This window comes from Oncorhynchus kisutch, linkage group LG14 (genome assembly GCF_002021735.2).
Source record: "Oncorhynchus kisutch isolate 150728-3 linkage group LG14, Okis_V2, whole genome shotgun sequence".
Lineage (NCBI taxonomy): Eukaryota > Metazoa > Chordata > Actinopteri > Salmoniformes > Salmonidae > Oncorhynchus > Oncorhynchus kisutch.
This window is the reverse complement of record NC_034187.2, coordinates 62646832-62664105: the sequence shown is the minus strand read 5'-3', so window position 1 is coordinate 62664105 and position 17274 is coordinate 62646832. Positions and strand designations below refer to the sequence as shown.

General features: G+C 46.3%; 1 protein-coding gene across 2 annotated transcripts in view; it reads left to right on the top strand.

Moving 5' to 3' along the window:
- The window catches only part of LOC109903521 (trafficking protein particle complex subunit 9-like), a 333691-nt gene that overhangs the window by 31256 nt on the left and 285161 nt on the right, over positions 1 to 17274 (top strand). For both annotated transcript variants that reach the window (XM_031788712.1, XM_020500289.2), the window contains 2 exons: positions 2858 to 2984; positions 8041 to 8186. In XM_031788712.1, the coding sequence (XP_031644572.1) occupies positions 2858 to 2984; positions 8041 to 8186 (273 nt within the window). The remainder of the gene's footprint in view (positions 1 to 2857; positions 2985 to 8040; positions 8187 to 17274) is intronic.

Below are 17274 nucleotides of genomic sequence, written 5' to 3'. Positions count from 1 at the left end.
GGAGAGAGAGACGGAGAGGGAGAGGGAGAGAGACGGGGAACAGAGAGAGACGGGGAACGGAGAGAGACGGGGAACGGAGAGAGACGGGGAACGGAGAGAGACGGGGAACGGAGAGAGAGGGAGAGAGACGGGGAACGGAGAGAGAGGGAGAGAGACGGGGAACGGAGAGAGAGGGAGAGAGACGGGGAACGGAGAGAGAGGGAGAGAGACGGGGAACGGAGAGAGAGGGAGAGAGACGGGGAACGGAGAGAGAGGGAGAGAGACGGGGAACGGAGAGAGAGGGAGAGAGACGGGGAACGGAGAGAGAGACGGAGAGGGAGAGGGAGAGAGACGGGGAACAGAGAGAGACGGGGAACAGAGAGAGACTGGGAACAGAGAGAGACTGGGAACAGAGAGAGACGGGGAACAGAGAGAGACGGGGAACAGAGAGAGACGGGGAACAGAGAGAGACGGGGAACGGGAGAGAGACGGGGAGGGGGAGAGAGATGGAACAGAGAGAGACAGGGAACAGAGAGGGACGGACAGAGAGGGACGGACAGAGAGGGACGGACAGAGAGGGACGGACAGAGAGGGACGGACAGAGAGGGACGGACCAGAGAGGGACGGACCAGAGAGGGACGGACCAGAGAGGGACGGACCAGAGAGGGACGGACCAGAGAGGGACGGACCAGAGAGGGACGGACCAGAGAGGGACGGACCAGAGAGGGACGGACCAGAGAGGGACGGGGAACAGAGAGACAGGGAACAGAGAGACAGGGAACAGAGAGACAGGGAACAGAGAGACAGGGAACAGAGAGACAGGGAACAGAGAGACAGGGAACAGAGAGACAGGGAACAGAGAGACGGAGGGGGAGAGAGACGGAGGGGGAGAGAGACGGAGGGGGAGAGAGACGGAGGGGGAGAGAGACGGAGGGGGAGAGAGACGGAGGGGGAGAGAGACGGAGGGGGAGAGAGACGGAGGGGGAGAGAGACGGAGGGGAGAGAGACGGAACAGAGAGAGACGGGGAACAGAGAGAGACGGGGAACAGAGAGAAACAGGGAACAGAGAGACGGGGAACAGAGAGAGACGGGGAACAGAGAGACAGGGAACAGAGAGACAGGGAACAGAGAGACAGGGAACAGAGAGACAGGGAACAGAGAGACAGGGAACAGAGAGACAGGGAACAGAGAGACAGGGAACAGAGAGTCGGAACAGAGAGACGGAGGGGGAGAGAGACAGGGAACAGAGAGAGACAGGGAACAGAGAGAAACAGGGAACAGAGAAACAGGGAACAGAGAGACAGGGAACAGAGAGACAGGGAACAGAGAGAGACGGAACAGAGAGACAGAGGGGGAGAGAGACGGGGAACAGAGAGAGACGGGGAACAGAGAGACAGGGAACAGAGAGAGACGGAACAGAGAGGCGGAGGGGGAGAGAGACAGGGAACAGAGAGAGACAGGGAACAGAGAGACGGAGGGGGAGAGAGACGGAACAGAGAGACGGAGGGGGAGAGAGACAGGGAACAGAGAGGGACAGGGAACAGAGACGGAGAGAAAGTGGTAGTCAGAGAGCTGTTTGTGTAATGCTGCAGTGAGCTCTTCAAAGATACCATTTTACCTCACATCATCCCAAAATGACAATCAATAAGTTTTGTTCGTCTGGGTCTGTCCTTCAACTTGCCATGTTTTACTCTTAGACTGCGTTTACTTGGGCTTCCAAATACAATTGACTAAATTGAAATGTATCGACAGACAGACTCCATGCAGGTTTAGGAATCATTTGAAATTGTCCATGACAGGCAGGGAGGCAGACGAGTAGGCAGGGAAGCGGATTGAAAGACTGGTACGTAGACAGGTAGGCAACAATACTCAAATCCTTCCGTGTCCTTTTCTACTTGGTCGGTTTCATAAGCTGCATGCAGCATTTCTCTGCTTGTTAAACCATGATCACTAAAGCCACTTCCCAACACTGCAAACACACAACACTGAATGTGACTCGACTCCTAATAAACAGAGGGCTTTTAACATCCCTTTAAGACCTTCATTTGGTCAGCTTTTTACGTGACAGGAATGTGCTTAGTAACAACAGGATGCTCGATACATTTTTATGTAAAGCAAGGCCATGTCAGTGTTTTCAATAATGGCACTATTAACTCTGAGAGATGTTTTATCACGGTGATGTTCTGTTTCCTGGCACTGGAACTGCTCTGCTCTTCAGTCTGTCAGATCAGAACTACAGAAGGACATGTTTGCCAGGGCGCCCTGACTCTGGATCAAAGTACGTTCTGTCTGTGCTGCTCTGTTGCTCAGGATAATACTGTGGTATTTTGTGGCTGTCCAAGCAGGGGTATGTAGTGGGGAACTGAGAAGTAGCCTATCTAGGAGCTTGACTGAAGTGTATATCGCTCTCTCTCTCTCAGCCCCCATGTGGCGTGAGGCCCAGCCAACAGAGTAACTCATAGAGACATTTTTGTTTGCAACTAAAGCAGCGAGGCTGAGAGTGATGATACAGCACGGCCATAAACATCTTTATTGATCCAGCTATAAAACTCACACTGTAGGATGGGGAGAAGGGACAGGGCTGGGCTGGAGTTGTGTTATTTGTGTTATTATGCTCAATTAAATTGGCAGGGCCGTGTAATCTTGCTTAGACTAGGAGCAATAGTTATAGCGAGAGAGGTTACTTCAAATGATGAGGGAGAAACTGGCTCTATCTAAAGGGTGCCAAGTAATATGTGCTTCACACACCCTATAGTGACACTGTGTGAAAACGCTCTTTGAAGAAATGGTTTTTCCTGGTTACTTCAAATGGTCAGACTGACCATCTGTAATGTGCTCCACGTTTCTAACCCAAATTCCTTCTTTCCCCGGTCCACAGAGAAGAAGGAGGTGACTCAGAGTCTGGAGAACTACACGTCTAAATGTCCTGGAGGAATGGAGGTTCTCACCCTGCCTGATGGACTCAAACTGCCCCCAGTACCGTTAAGCAAGCTACCCATCGTCAGGTACGTCAGTCAGTCAATCAGATTTTTAAAGCCCTTTTTCAGCAACAGTTGTCAGGTAAGTCAGTCAAAGGTGGTGAGGGGTCTCTGGGTCGTGTTTATTAAGAACGAATGGATGAAAACGCTCTGAAACTGAGAGAAATGGGGAGGTAAAATCTGACCTTGTCCAATAAGAAACGTCTGTTTTCGTGTACCATTGCAAAACGTTTTGCTACGTTGTGCCCTTAATGAACACTGGTGTATGAACTGTCATTCTGATTTGATGTAATCAATGTACCAATGAGCTCATCATTGTTACCACACTGTTCTAACATTGTGGCCTGATTAATCAATAGACAATATTTCTTCCCACTGAACAAAGTCAGGTCATTCTGACGATGGTGTAATGATTGAAATGTAGCTCTTCTCCTCCCTCCTGGTCAGAACAGAGTTATAGCTGTGAACATTTTACATGACACTCTGATTTACAGAAGCATCTACTTGTAAATGTATTTATGGTGAAATTTGACTCGTTTACGTTTCAGTAAAAGTCACTGTTCAATAGGCCTGGTTTGACTAATCTGGGGCTCTGTTGAATAAGTTTGACTAATCTGGGGCTCTGTTGAATAGGCTTGGCTAGTCTGTAGGCTCTGTTGAATAGGCTTGGCTAGTCTGGAGGCTCTGTTGAATAGGCTTGGCTAGTCTGGAGGCTCTGTTGAATAGGCTTGGCTAGTCTGGGGCTCTGTTGAATAGGCTTGGCTAATCTGGGGCTCTGTTGAATAGGCTAGCCTGGAGACTCTGTTGAATAGGCTAGCCTGGAGACTCTGTTGAATAGGCTTGTCTGGAGACTCTGTTGAATAGGCTTGTCTGGAGACTCAGTTGAATAGGCTTGTCTGGAGACTCTGTTGAATAGGCTTGTCTGGAGACTCTGTTGAATAGGCTAGTCCGGAGGCTCTGTTGAATAGGCTAGTCTGGAGACTCTGTTGAATAGGCTTGTCTGGAGACTCTGTTGAATAGGCTTGTCTGGAGGCTCTGTTGAATAGGCTTGTCTGGAGGCTCTGTTGAATAGGCTAGTGTGGAGGCTCTGTTGAATAGGCTAGTGTGGAGACTCTGTTGAATAGGCTTGTCTGGAGACTCTGTTGAATAGGCTAGTCCGGAGGCTCTGTTGAATAGGCTTGTCTAGTCTGGAGCTCTGTTGAATATGCTTGGCTAGTCTGGAGCTCTGTTGAATAGGCTTGGCTAGTCTGGAGGCTCTGTTGAATAGGCTTGGGTAGCCTGGAGACTCTGTTGAATAGGCTTGGGTAGCCTGGAGACTCTGTTGAATAGGCTTGGCTAGTCTGGGGCTCTGTTGAATAGGCTTGGCTAGTCTGGAGGCTCTGTTGAATAGGCTAAGCTGGAGGCTCTGTTGAATAGGTTTGGCTGGTCTGGAGACTCTGTTGAATAGGCTTGGCTAGTCTGGGGGCTCTGTTGAATAGGCTTGGCTAGTCTGGAGGCTCTGTTGAATAGGCTAAGCTGGAGGCTCTGTTGAATAGGTTTGGCTAGTCTGGGGGCTCTGTTGAATAGGCTTGGCTAGTCTGGGGGCTCTGTTGAATAGGCTTGGCTAGTCTGGAGGCTCTGTTGAATAGGCTAAGCTGGAGGCTCTGTTGAATTGGTTTTCCTAGCCTGGGGGCTCTGTTGAATAGGCTTGGCTAGTCTGGAGGCTCTGTTGAATTTGCTTTCCTAGTCTGGGGGCTCTGTTGAATAGGCTAGTCTGGAGACTCTGTTGAATAGGCTTGGCTAGTCTGGAGGCTCTGTTGAATAGGCTTGGCTTGTCTGGAGGCTCTGTTGAATAGGCTTGTCTGGAGACTCTGTTGAATAGGCTTGGCTAGTCTGGAGGCTCTGTTGAATAGGCTTGTCTGGAGACTCTGTTGAATAGGCTAGTCTGGAGGCTCTGTTGAATAGGCTAGTCTGGAGACTCTGTTGAATAGGCTTGTCTGGAGGCTCTGTTGAATAGGCTTGTCTGGAGGTTTTGTTGAATAGGCTTGTCTGGAGACTCTGTTGAATAGGCTTGTCTGGAGACTCTGTTGAATAGGCTTGTCTGGAGACTCTGTTGAATAGGCTTGTCTGGAGGCTCTGTTGAATAGGCTTGTCTGGAGACTCTGTTGAATAGGCTTGTCTGGAGGCTCTGTTGAATAGGCTTGTCTGGAGGCTCTGTTGAATAGGCTTGTCTGGAGGCTCTGTTGAATAGGCTTGTCTGGAGGCTCTGTTGAATAGGCTTGTCTGGAGACTGGTGAATAGGCTTGTCTGGAGACTCTGTTGAATAGGCTTGTCTGGAGACTGTTGAATAGGCTTGTCTGGAGACTGGTGAATAGGCTTGTCTGGAGACTCTGTTGAATAGGCTTGTCTGGAGACTCTGTTGAATAGGCTTGTCTGGAGGCTCTGGTGAATAATTGGTTTTTCAACTACATGTTTAGAGGTCCATGCATTGCTTTTGAAAAGAGTTTAAGATTTCCATTTTTTGGTCGAAGAAGTTGGTAAATTGAGTTGGCTATTTTTAATTGACGCATTTCAAGTGAATGTATTTTATTTAGCCAAGTTAGTCATTGATAAGTAGTGCTGAGCAATAAACCGAAATGTCGCTTATTTTATGGCTTTTTAAATAAGTAATTGACAGATGTCTGTCAAATGATTTGAATACAATTTTGGTCTTTTTTCCCCCCTGTGAGTTCAATGCGCACATTACATATTCTACGTAGTTTAGAGTATAAAACTTGGTAATTAACTACAGTAACCATAGTGCCTTGCTCATAGTCTTGTCCGGTCTGTGTCATGGTGGATGTAGAGAACAGTTGTTGCTGCGTGAGGGATCTCTAACTGAAAACACATGATCAAAGTGTCATCGTCTAGTCAGGTCTGTGTCATGCGGAGATGTAGAGAACAGTTGTTGCTGCGTGAGGGATCTCTAACTGAAAACACATGATCAAAGTGATTTTTGCAATTCGTTCCAGTCACAGGCAGCAGAGTACTGGAACGAAAGGCGGCCAAATGAGGTGTTGGCTTTAGGGATGATCAGTGAGATACACCTGCTGGAGCGCGTGCTACGGATGGGTGTTGCCATCGTGACCAGTGAGCTGAGATAAGGCGGAGCTTTACCTAGCATAGACTTGTAGATGACCTGGAGCCAGTGGGTCTGGCGACGAATATGTAGCGAGGGCCAGCCGACTAGAGCATACAAGTCGCAGTGGTGGGTGGTATAAGGTGCTTTAGTGACAAAACGGATGGCACTGTGATAGACTGCATCCAGTTTGCTGAGTAGAGTGTTGGAAGCCATTTTGTAGATGACATCGCCGAAGTCGAGGATCGGTAGGATAGTCAGTTTTACTAGGGTAAGCTTGGCGGCTTGAGTGAAGGAGGCTTTGTTGCGGAATAGAAAGCCGACTCTTGATTTGATTTCCTCCCAGACCTGGACTAAAGCATCCGCCAACTCCAGCATCCGTCTGTGGTGCAACGTTGCGTTGGTGGATGGAGCGAGACATGATGTCCCAGAATGCTCTCCTCGGCGTCTCCAGACTCTGTCACGTCTGTCACGTGCTCAGATTGAACCTGCTTTCATCTGTGAAGAGCACAGGGCGCCAGTGGCGAATTTGCTAATCTTGGTGTTCTTTGGCAAATGCCAAACATCCTGCACGGTGTTGGGCTGCAAGCACAACCCCCGCCTGTGGACGTCGGGCCCTCATACCACCCTCATGGAGTCTGTTTCTGACCTTTTGAACAGACGCATGCACATCTGTGACCTGCTGGAGCTCATTTTGCAGGGCTCTGGCAGTGCTCCTCCTGCTCCTCCTTGCACAAAGGCGGAGGTAGCGGTCCTGCTGCTGGGTTGTTGCCCTCCTACGGCCTCCTCCACGTCTCCTGATGTACTGGCCTGTCTCCTGGTAGCGCCTCCATGCTCTGGACACTACGCTGACAGACACAGCAAACCGTCTTGCCACAGCTCGCATTGATGTGCCATCCTGGATGAGCTGCACTACCTGAGCCACTTGTGTGGGTTGTAGACTCCGTCTCATGCTACCACTAGAGTGAAAGCACCGCCAGCATTCAAAAGTGACCAAAACATCAGCCAGGAAGCATAGGAACTGAGAAGTGGTCTGTGGTCACCACCTGCAGAACCACTCCTTTTAAAAAAAAAAAAATGTTACCTTTATTTAACTAGGCAAGTCAGTTAAGAACAAATTCTTATTTTCAATGACGGCCTAGGAACAGTGGGTTAACTGCCTGTTCGGGGGCAGAACGACAGATTTGTACCTTGTCAGCTCGGGGATTTGAACTTGCAACCTTTTGGTTACTAGTCCAACACTCTAACCACTAGGCTACCCTGTTGCCCCTTTATTGGGGGTGTCTTGATAATTGCCTATAATTTCCAATTGTTGTCTATTCCATTTGCACAACAGCATGTGAAATGTATTGTCAATCAGTGTTGCTTCCTAAGTGGACAGTTTGATTTCACAGAAGTGTGATTGACTTGGGAGTTACATTGTGTTGTTTAAGTGTTCCCTTTATTTTTTTGAGCAGTGTATATACACTTTTTCTCCCTGTTTTCTATCTTCTCCGTATCCATCTTCCTCTATTTCTGGCTTGGCAGGGCCGTTAGTAGAACCAGGAGAGATGGAGGACCGTCTGTACCGTTGGTCTGTGTGTAGATAGATAGATGAATGTCTGGCTACTCACAGAGGTGATAAGTGCTGTGTCTACTAGCGCCAATTCACACCTTGTTCATGGCTGTGGAGATAAAATCTTTCTCTCTGCCTCCTTCGCTCCTTCTCCATCTCCCATCCCCTGACAAACGATCTGACCTTAATGGCCACATGTACTCTTAAATCTCCACCCAGCATGGCCACCCCTCGGAGCCTGGTTCCTCTCTAGGTTTTCTTACTGGCTTCCTGTCTTTCTAGGGAGTTTTTCCTAGCCACCGTGCTTCTACACCTGCATTGTTTGCTGTTTGGGGTTTTAGGCTGGGTTTCTGTATAGCACTTTGTGACATCAGCTGATGTAAAAAGGGCTTTATAAATACATTTGATTGATTGGTTCTCCCCTGCTACAGATCAGTGAAGCTGCTGGATCTGCCCGTCAGCCTGCGTCCCCACAAGCAGAAAGGCCTTCTGGAAAACAACATGTCCTCCAAGAGTCCCTTCATCTACTCTCCCATCATCATGCACACCAGAGGAGAGGAGCGCACCAAGAAGATAGGTGGGCACACACACACACACACACACACACACTTCTGAAGTTGCCATGTCAAAGTAAAACATTTTTAGGCCTACTAATATTTTCATTGTAAAACATCTATAAATAACCGTGATGAAATGAATTCATCCTTTATACACGCTTGGCTAATGCCATAATTAAACCAGGAGCTCCTGAATGTTATAATTTTTGGGGGATCTGAAAACCCTCCAGTTTAAGCAGACTTTCTCATGATTGTGACGGATGACTTCTCAGGATGAGTTCTACTCTGGCTTCTCACAGAATCCAAGGAGTGTGAACTCTTTCTCTCTCTCTCTCTCTCTCTCTGATACAGTGCCAAATCAGATGGACTCAACACAATGGCTGTTGTTAGAATTGTTATCAAGTTTTTCAGTATGACTGAAAGCCATTCCATCTTTGTCCGTTCACTGTTTGTTCATTGTAGTCTCCCTTTGAGTGTAGTTGTGTCCTGTCTTAGTGTGATGCCGTCTGCACTCACATACTGTACTTTGAGTGTAGTTGTGTCCTGTCTTAGTGTGATGCCGTCTGCACTCAGATACTGTACTTTGAGTGTAGTTGTGTCCTGTCTTAGTGTGATGCCGTCTGCACTCAGATACTGTACTTTGAGTGTAGTTGTGTCCTGTCTTAGTGTGAAGCCGTCTGCACTCAGATACTGTACTTTGAGTGTAGTTGTGTCCTGTCTTAGTGTGATGCCGTCTGCACTCAGATACTGTACTTTGAGTGTAGTTGTGTCCTGTCTTAGTGTGAAGCCGTCTGCGCTCAGATACTGTCCTTACAGCTTGTTTTTCATCACACAGGCTATATTGAACAGTGAATCATTACACACACACACACACACACACACACACACACACACACACACACACACACACACACACACACACACACACACACACACACACACACAGGCATCTGTGTGAATAAAACATCAGGGACACTGAGTTGTAGGATAGCGTCATCATCTCCCACGCCTGATTTATCAGTATAATATCACCGCTTCCAGACTAACAAGATTGACAGTCACGTCTTCACCGGAAAATAAACAAACAAGTCAAGAGGGGAAAAAATAACAACAAATACATTTAAATATCTATTCAATAGATAAAGTGCTTTCCGTGTTATCTATAATTCATTGGTTTAATTTTGTTGTAGTTTCCTGCCTGCCTGCTCCTGTCAGGCTCTCTCTCTCTCTCTGTCTCTCTCTCTCTCTCTCTCTCTCTCTCTCTCTCTCTCTCTCTCTCTCTCTCTCTCTCTCTCTCTCTCTCTCTCTCTCTCTCTCTCTCTCTCTCTCTCTCTCTCTCTCTCTCTCTCTCTCTCTGTATCTCTCTCTGTATCTCTCTCTCTCTCTCTCTCTCTCTCTCTCTCTCTCTCTCTCTCTCTCTCTCTCTGTCTCTGTCTCTGTCTCTGTCTCTGTCTCTGTCTCTCTTTCTCTCTCTCTCTCTCTCTCTGTATCTCTCTGTCTATCTTTCTCTCTGTGTCTCTCTCTGTAATTATTACTTACATTGTCAAAGTATACATATCGAAAAAAAAATATATAGATAAATTGTGGGACCAACAGCAATAATAATAGTAGTAGTGGACATGGGATTACCATTAACAACAACTACAACAACAATATTGATCAGAACAACAATACATTAAAGCAGTGGTAGTAGACCAGTGTCAACATGACTGAGAAGACACATGATGTGGTATGAAAGACCAAACAAAACAAGATGGGAAATATTATCGACATTACTTTGCACTTTTCACTGGCTGTCCCTCAGGTTGTGGCAGGAGGACACATATTTGGCTGCCAAAACTGCACATTTTGGCTTTTCACCCAATAAATATTTGATTTTATAGTTTCCAATTTTTTGTATTGAATTATAATTTTGGGAAAGGAATATTCTCTTAGGTCTGAGTATTTGTCACAGTGTAATAGGAAATGCAGCTCTGTCTCTACCTCTCCCCTGGAGCAGAGTGAGCCCAGCCTGTCCTCTCTGGGCAGCCAGGTTTGTCTGTGATGACCGTTCTCTATAGCCAGACTGTGCTCACTGAGTCTCTACCTAGTCAATGTTTTCCTCAGTTTTCTATCAGTCACAGTGGTCAGATAGTCTGCCACCATGTACTGTCTGTTTAGAGCCAAATAGCATTGAAGTTTACTTAGATTTTTTGTGGTTTTTTTTCCAATAGGTGATATATTTTTCTTTTTGTTTTGTGATGATGGTTGGGCCAGATTTTCTGAGTGCTGTCCTGAGGCTCTATGGGGTTGGTTTGGGTTGGTGAACTGAGCCTCAGAACCAGCTGGCTGAGAGGACTCTTCTCTTGTTTCGTCTCTTGACATTGTAGAGCTGTGTAATGGAATGTTTTGGGGTCACTTGTTTTTAGATGATTGTAAAATTTGATGGCTCTTTTTTCTATTCGAATGAGGAGGGGGTATTGGCCCAATTCTGCTCTACATGCGTTATTTTGAGTTTTTCTTTGCACTTGCAATACAGTATTGCAAAACTCTGCATGCAGTATTTCAATTGGATGTTTGGACCCCATACTTCACTGCCATATGGAGCAATTGGTTCTATAACTGATTGAAACATTTTGAGCCAGATTCTAATTGGAATTTCAATATGGATGTTCCTTTTAATGGCTTAGAATGCTCTTCTTCCTTTGTCTCTCAGCTCATTCACAGCCATGTGAAAGCTACCTGTGTTGTATTTAGTCCTAGATATGTGTAGTTGTTTGTGTGTTCTAATAGAACTGTGTCCAAATATAATTTATATTTCCATCCTTATTTCCTGACCTTTTTTGGAATATCATTATATTTGTTTTTTTTAGGTTAACGGTCAGAGCCCAGGTCTGACAGAACCTGTGAAGATGATCTAGATCTAGGTGCAGCACCAGGTCATCTGCGTACAGCAGACACTTGATTTCAGTGTTGTGTAGGGTGAGACCTGGTGCTGCCAATTCTTCTATTGTTTTTGCCAATTCATTAGTGTAGATGTTAAATAGTGTTGGACTTATTGGGCAGCCCTGTTTCACTCCCCGTCCCTGAGAGAAGAAGTCTGTTTGCTTGTTGCCAATTTTAACCATCACATTTGTTTTTAGTGTACATTGATTTAATAAAATCATATGTTTTCCCTCCAATACCACTTTCTATTAGTTTATAAAAAAGACCTTTGTGTCAAATTGAATCAAATGCTTTCTTGAAATCTACAAAACACAAGTAGGTTTTGCCTTTGTTTGAATTTGTGGTCTGTACAGTGCCTTGCGAAAGTATTCGGCCCCCTTGAAATTTGCGACCTTTTGCCACATTTCAGGCTTCAAACATAAAGATATAAAACTGTATTTTTTTGTGAAGAATCAACAACAAGTGGGACACAATCATGAAGTGGAACGACATTTATTGGATATTTCAAACTTTTTTCACAAATCAAAAACTGAAAAATTGGGCGTGCAAAATTATTCAGCCCCTTTACTTTCAGTGCAGCAAACTCTCTCCAGAAGTTCAGTGAGGATCTCTGAATGATCCAATGTTGACCTAAATGACTAATGATGATAAATACAATCCACCTGTGTGTAATCAAGTCTCCGTATAAATGCACCTGCACTGTGATAGTCTCAGAGGTCCGTTAAAAGCGTAGAGAGCATCATGAAGAACAAGGAACACACCAGGCAGGTCCGAGATACTGTTGTGAAGAAGTTTAAAGCCGGATTTGGATACAAAAAGATTTCCCAAGCTTTAAACATCCCAAGGAGCACTGTGAAAGCGATAATATTGAAATGGAAGGAGTATCAGACCACTGCAAATCTACCAAGACCTGGCCGTCCCTCTAAACTTTCAGCTCATACAAGGAGAAGACTGATCAGAGATGCAGCCAAGAGGCCCATGATCACTCTGGATGAACTGCAGAGATCTACAGCTGAGGTGGGAGACTCTGTCCATAGGACAACAATCAGTCGTATATTGCACAAATCTGGCCTTTATGGAAGAGTGGCAAGAAGAAAGCCATTTCTTAAAAATATCCATAAAAAGTGTTGTTTAAAGTTTGCCACAAGCCACCTGGGAGACACACCAAACATGTGGAAGAAGATGCTCTGGTCAGATGAAACCAAAATGGAACTTTTTGGCAACAATGCAAAACGTTATGTTTGGCGTAAAAGCAACACACCTCATCACCCTGAACACCATCCCCACTGTCAAACAGTGGTGGTGGCAGCATCATGGTTTGGGCCTGCTTTTCTTCAGCAGGGACAGGGAAGATGGTTAAAATTGATAGGAAGATGGATGGAGCCAAATACAGGACCATTCTGGAAGAAAACCTGATGGAGTCTGCAAAAGACCTGAGACTGGGATGGAGATTTGTCTTCCAACAAGACAATGATCCAAAACATAAAGCAAAATCTACAATGGAATGGTTCAAAAATAAACATATCCAAAGTTTGCCACAAGCCACCTGGGAGACACACCAAACATGTGGAAGAAGATGCTCTGGTCAGATGAAACCAAAATTGAACTTTTTGGCAACAATGCAAAACGTTATGTTTGGCGTAAAAGCAACACAGCTCATCACCCTGAACACCATCCCCACTGTCAAACATGGTGGTGGCAGCATCATGGTTTGGGCCTGCTTTTCTTCAGCAGGGACAGGGAAGATGGTTAAAATTGATGGGAAGATGGATGGAGCCAAATACAGGACCATTCTGGAAGAAAACCTGATGGAGTCTGCAAAAGACCTGAGACTGGGATGGAGATTTGTCTTCCAACAAGACAATGATCCAAAACATAAAGCAAAATCTACAATGGAATGGTTCAAAAATAAACATATCCAGGTGTTAGAATGGCCAAGTCAAAGTCCAGACCTGAATCCAATCGAGAATCTGTGGAAAGAACTGAAAACTGCTGTTCACAAATGCTCTCCATCCAACCTCACTGAGCTCGAGCTGTTTTGCAAGGAGGAATGGGAAAAAATGTCAGTCTCTCGATGTGCAAAACTGATAGAGACATACCCCAAGCGACTTATAGCTGTAATCGCAGCAAAAGGTGGCGCTACAAAGTATTAACTTAAGGGGGGCTGAATCATTTTGCACACCCAATTTTTCAGTTTTTGATTTGTTAAAAAAGTTTGAAATATCCAATAAATGTCGTTCCACTTCATGATTGTGTCCCACTTGTTGTTGATTCTTCACAAAAAAATACAGTTTTATATCTTTATGTTTGAAGCCTGAAATGTGGCAAAAGGTCGCAAATTTCAAGGGGGCCGAATACTTTCGCAAGGCACTGTATATTTGATCATTTCATTTAAAATACCATCAGCACCACAGGCCTTTTTGGGTTGGAGAGTGCATAGTTTTTCCAATAATTCTTCTTCTGTAATTGGGGTATCCACAGTATTCTGATAGTCTTTGACTGCTGATTCAAGGATTTGTAATTTTTCTTGTATATCCTTTTGTTCTGGGCTCTTTGTTATATTCCTGTAGATGTTTGCAAAGTGATTTCTCCACATATCCCCATTTTGGATAGCCAATTCCTCATGATGAGGTTTGTTTAATTTATTCCAATTCTCCCAGAAGTGGTTTGATTCTATGGATTCCTCAAATCCACCCAGCTGATTTCTAATGTTCTGTTCCTCTGTTCTTAGGGTGTGTTTGTATTGCTTCAGTGTTTCCCCATATTGAAGGCTTATAGTTTTGTTGTCTGGTTCTCTGTGTTTTTGATTAGATATATTTCTCTATTACTTTCTTATATTTTTTCTACCATTATCAAATCATTTTTCATTATCTGTTATTTCTGGTTTGTTGTTATGCTTCTTTAAATTAGCCAAGGAGGCTAACTTGTCAAATATAAAGTTTATGTTCCAAACAGCCACATTTACACCTTCATTGCTGTAGGAGAATGTTAAGGCTAAAAAGTTGTCCAGGAGAGATTGTATTTTTTGGCTACTAATTGCTTTTTGGTAGATGTCTGTACTGTTTGCACTCCATCTAAAGGCCTGTTTAGTACCATGTCATTTATTGGGCCGTGATGCTTCATGGTTGGGTTCTGCTCTTCTCAGATACACTGTGATTTTACTGTGGTCTGAGAGAGGTGTTAGTGGGCTGACTGTGAAGGCTCTGAGAGACTCTGGGTTTAGGTCGGTGAGGAAGTAGTCTACAGTGCTGCTGCCAAGGGATGAGCTGTAGGTGTACCTACCAAAAGAGTCCCCTCTCAGCCTACCATTGACTATGTACAGACCCAGTGTTCCACAGAGCTGTAGGTGTACCTACCAAAAGAGTCCCCTCTCAGCTTACCATTGACTATGTACAGACCCAGTGTTCCACAGAGCTTCACGAGCTGTACTCCGTTTTTGTTTTTCACTTTGTCATAGTTGTTTCTGTGGGGTATGTGGGGAGGGAAAGGTTGTTGCTTCCTGGTAGGTGTTTATCCCCATGACTGTTAATAGTGTCTTGTTCTTCTGCTGTTCTAGCATTCAGGTCTCCACAGACCAGTACGTTGCCTTGGGCCTAAAAGTGACTCATTTCCCCCTCTAGAATGGAGAAACTCTCTTCATTGAAGTAGGGTGACTCTGAGGGGGGAATGTATGTGGCACAGAGGAAGACAGTTTTATCTGTCAAGACAGCCTCCTTGTTGATTTTTAACCATATAAATAATTCTCCTGTTTTGATCAATTCGATTGAATGAATTAGTTCAGATTTATACCATAGTAGCATTCCCCCTGAGTCTCTGCCCTTTTAATTTAGTGAATGGTATGATTATCTCCCTATAACCTAGTGGACAGCCAGTGGAAACATCACCTCTGCACCATGTTTCCTGTAGTACTGTTACGGTTTTCTTCTGGTGAAAGAGAGGCAGACCAAAACGCAGCGTGGTTATCTTTATACATCTTTAATAAAATATGAAAAATAAACAATATACAAAACAAGAAACGTGAAAAAACCGAAACAGACCTATCTGGTGAAACAAACACAAAGACAGGAAACAATCACCCACAAGAGACCTAAAGAATATGGCTGCCTAAATATGGTTCCCAATCAGAGATAACGATAACCACCTGCCTCTGATTGAGAACCACTCCAGGCAACCATAGACTTACCTAGACTACTTAACTAAACACAATCCCATAAACTACAAAACCCCTAGACAAAACAAACCACATAAATCACCCATGTCACACCCTGGCCTAACCAAAATAATAAAGAGAACACAGAATACTAAGACCACAATATCAATATCATCAATTTCTTTCAGGAAGTCTGGGTTTCTGCTCTTTAGTCCAAAAGCAGAGGACTTCAACCCTTGTAAATTCCAACATGTAACGTAAAAAGATTTGATGTTTTTTTTCTCTCTTTACCTTCAAAATGAGACAAACACTCAATCCAACAAGAACTATTAAAATAGGATTTTTCAATTAAAGTAAACTCTTATTATGCAAATGTGATTTGTTTATAATTTAAGATAGAATTTGTGTCATGCCACTTGGGTGGGTGTAGTGTGAGGATGGTGGAGTTCTTGTGCTCATCTTACCATGACCCTCGGCCCATCACATGTGAGCATAGTAGACTCAGCATTTGTGCGTAGCTCTGCCTGTGCGTAGCTCTGCCTGTGCGTAGCTCAGCCTGTGCGTAGCTCTGCCTGCTGGGCTGTGGCCCCTCCAACTGTTGGTCTGCGGTGGGGGGCAGGGGGGTGGGAGGCCTCGTCCTTGAGCGTCTTGACAAGGATGGGGACGGTCTCCCTGTACAGGTGAACATGGTCATAGAGACAGTCCAGATCGAGGGTGGGATGGTGGGCCAGGTGTACATTGGGTCGCAGGGCACATTCCCGGGAGAGGCTGGCGTTTATTCTTTGGATTGTGGCAGGGTGGAAGTCCTTCCTCTGTAGAAGGGTTGACACCACGATTTTTGAGTTGAGGATTGCGGAGGCCTTCTCAATCACTCCCCGTAGTGAAGTCGCCACCCTCTCCTGCTGAGCACGCAGGTCGTTGCTTCCGGTGTGTATGATTATGTGGCTTGGTGATCCGAGATGGGCCTTATCAAGCAGCTCCATGGCCCTCTGCGTTGTTGGGCACCACACCTTTCTCCTTTTGTGTCGAGGGAAAAATGTATTCTCCTGAACAAACTTCCCATTTGAGTCCATCAACAGGACGATGTCAGCCAGTGTTTCTTCTGGACTGGGGGGGGGGGGGGGGGGGGCTCCTCTGCTGTGTGAGGACAGGGCTGGGGAAGCCTGGCTGGTTGAGCTGGGCTCCTCTGCTGTGTGAGGACAGGGCTGGGGAAGCCTGGCTGGTTGAGCTGGGCTCCTCTGCTGTGTGAGGACAGGACAGGGCTGGGGAAGCCTGGCTGGTTGATCTGGGCTCCTCTGCTGTGTGAGGACAGGGCTGGGGAAGCCTGGCTGGTTGAGCTGGGCTCCTCTGCTGTTTGAGGACAGGGCTGGGGAAGCCTGGCTGGTTGAGCTGGGCTCCTCTGCTGTGTGAGGACAGGGCTGGGGAAGCCTGGCTGGTTGATCTGGTCTCCTCTGCTGTGTGAGGACAGGACAGGGCTGGGGAAGCCTGGCTGGTTGATCTGGGCTCCTCTGCTGTGTGAGGACAGGGCTGGGGAAGCCTGGCTGGTTGAGCTGGGCTCCTCTGCTGTGTGAGGACAGGGCTGGGGAAGCCTGGCTGGTTGAGCTGGGCTCCTCTGCTGTGTGAGGACAGGACAGGGCTGGGGAAGCCTGGCTGGTTGATCTGGGCTCCTCTGCTGTGTGAGGACAGGGCTGGGGAAGCCTGGCTGGTTGAGCTGGGCTCCTCTGCTGTGTGAGGACAGGGCTGGGGAAGCCTGGCTGGTTGAGCTGGGCTCCTCTGCTGTGTGAGGACAGGGCTGGGGAAGCCTGGCTGGTTGATCTGGTCTCCTCTGCTGTGTGAGGACAGGACAGGGCTGGGGAAGCCTGGCTGGTTGATCTGGGCTCCTCTGCTGTGTGAGGACAGGGCTGGGGAAGCCTGGCTGGTTGATCTGGGCTCCTCTGCTGTGTGAGGACAGGGCTGGGGAAGCCTGGCTGGTTGAGCTGGGCTCCTCTGCTGTGTGAGGGCAGGTCATACATAGAGTGGTGATTTAGCTGCTA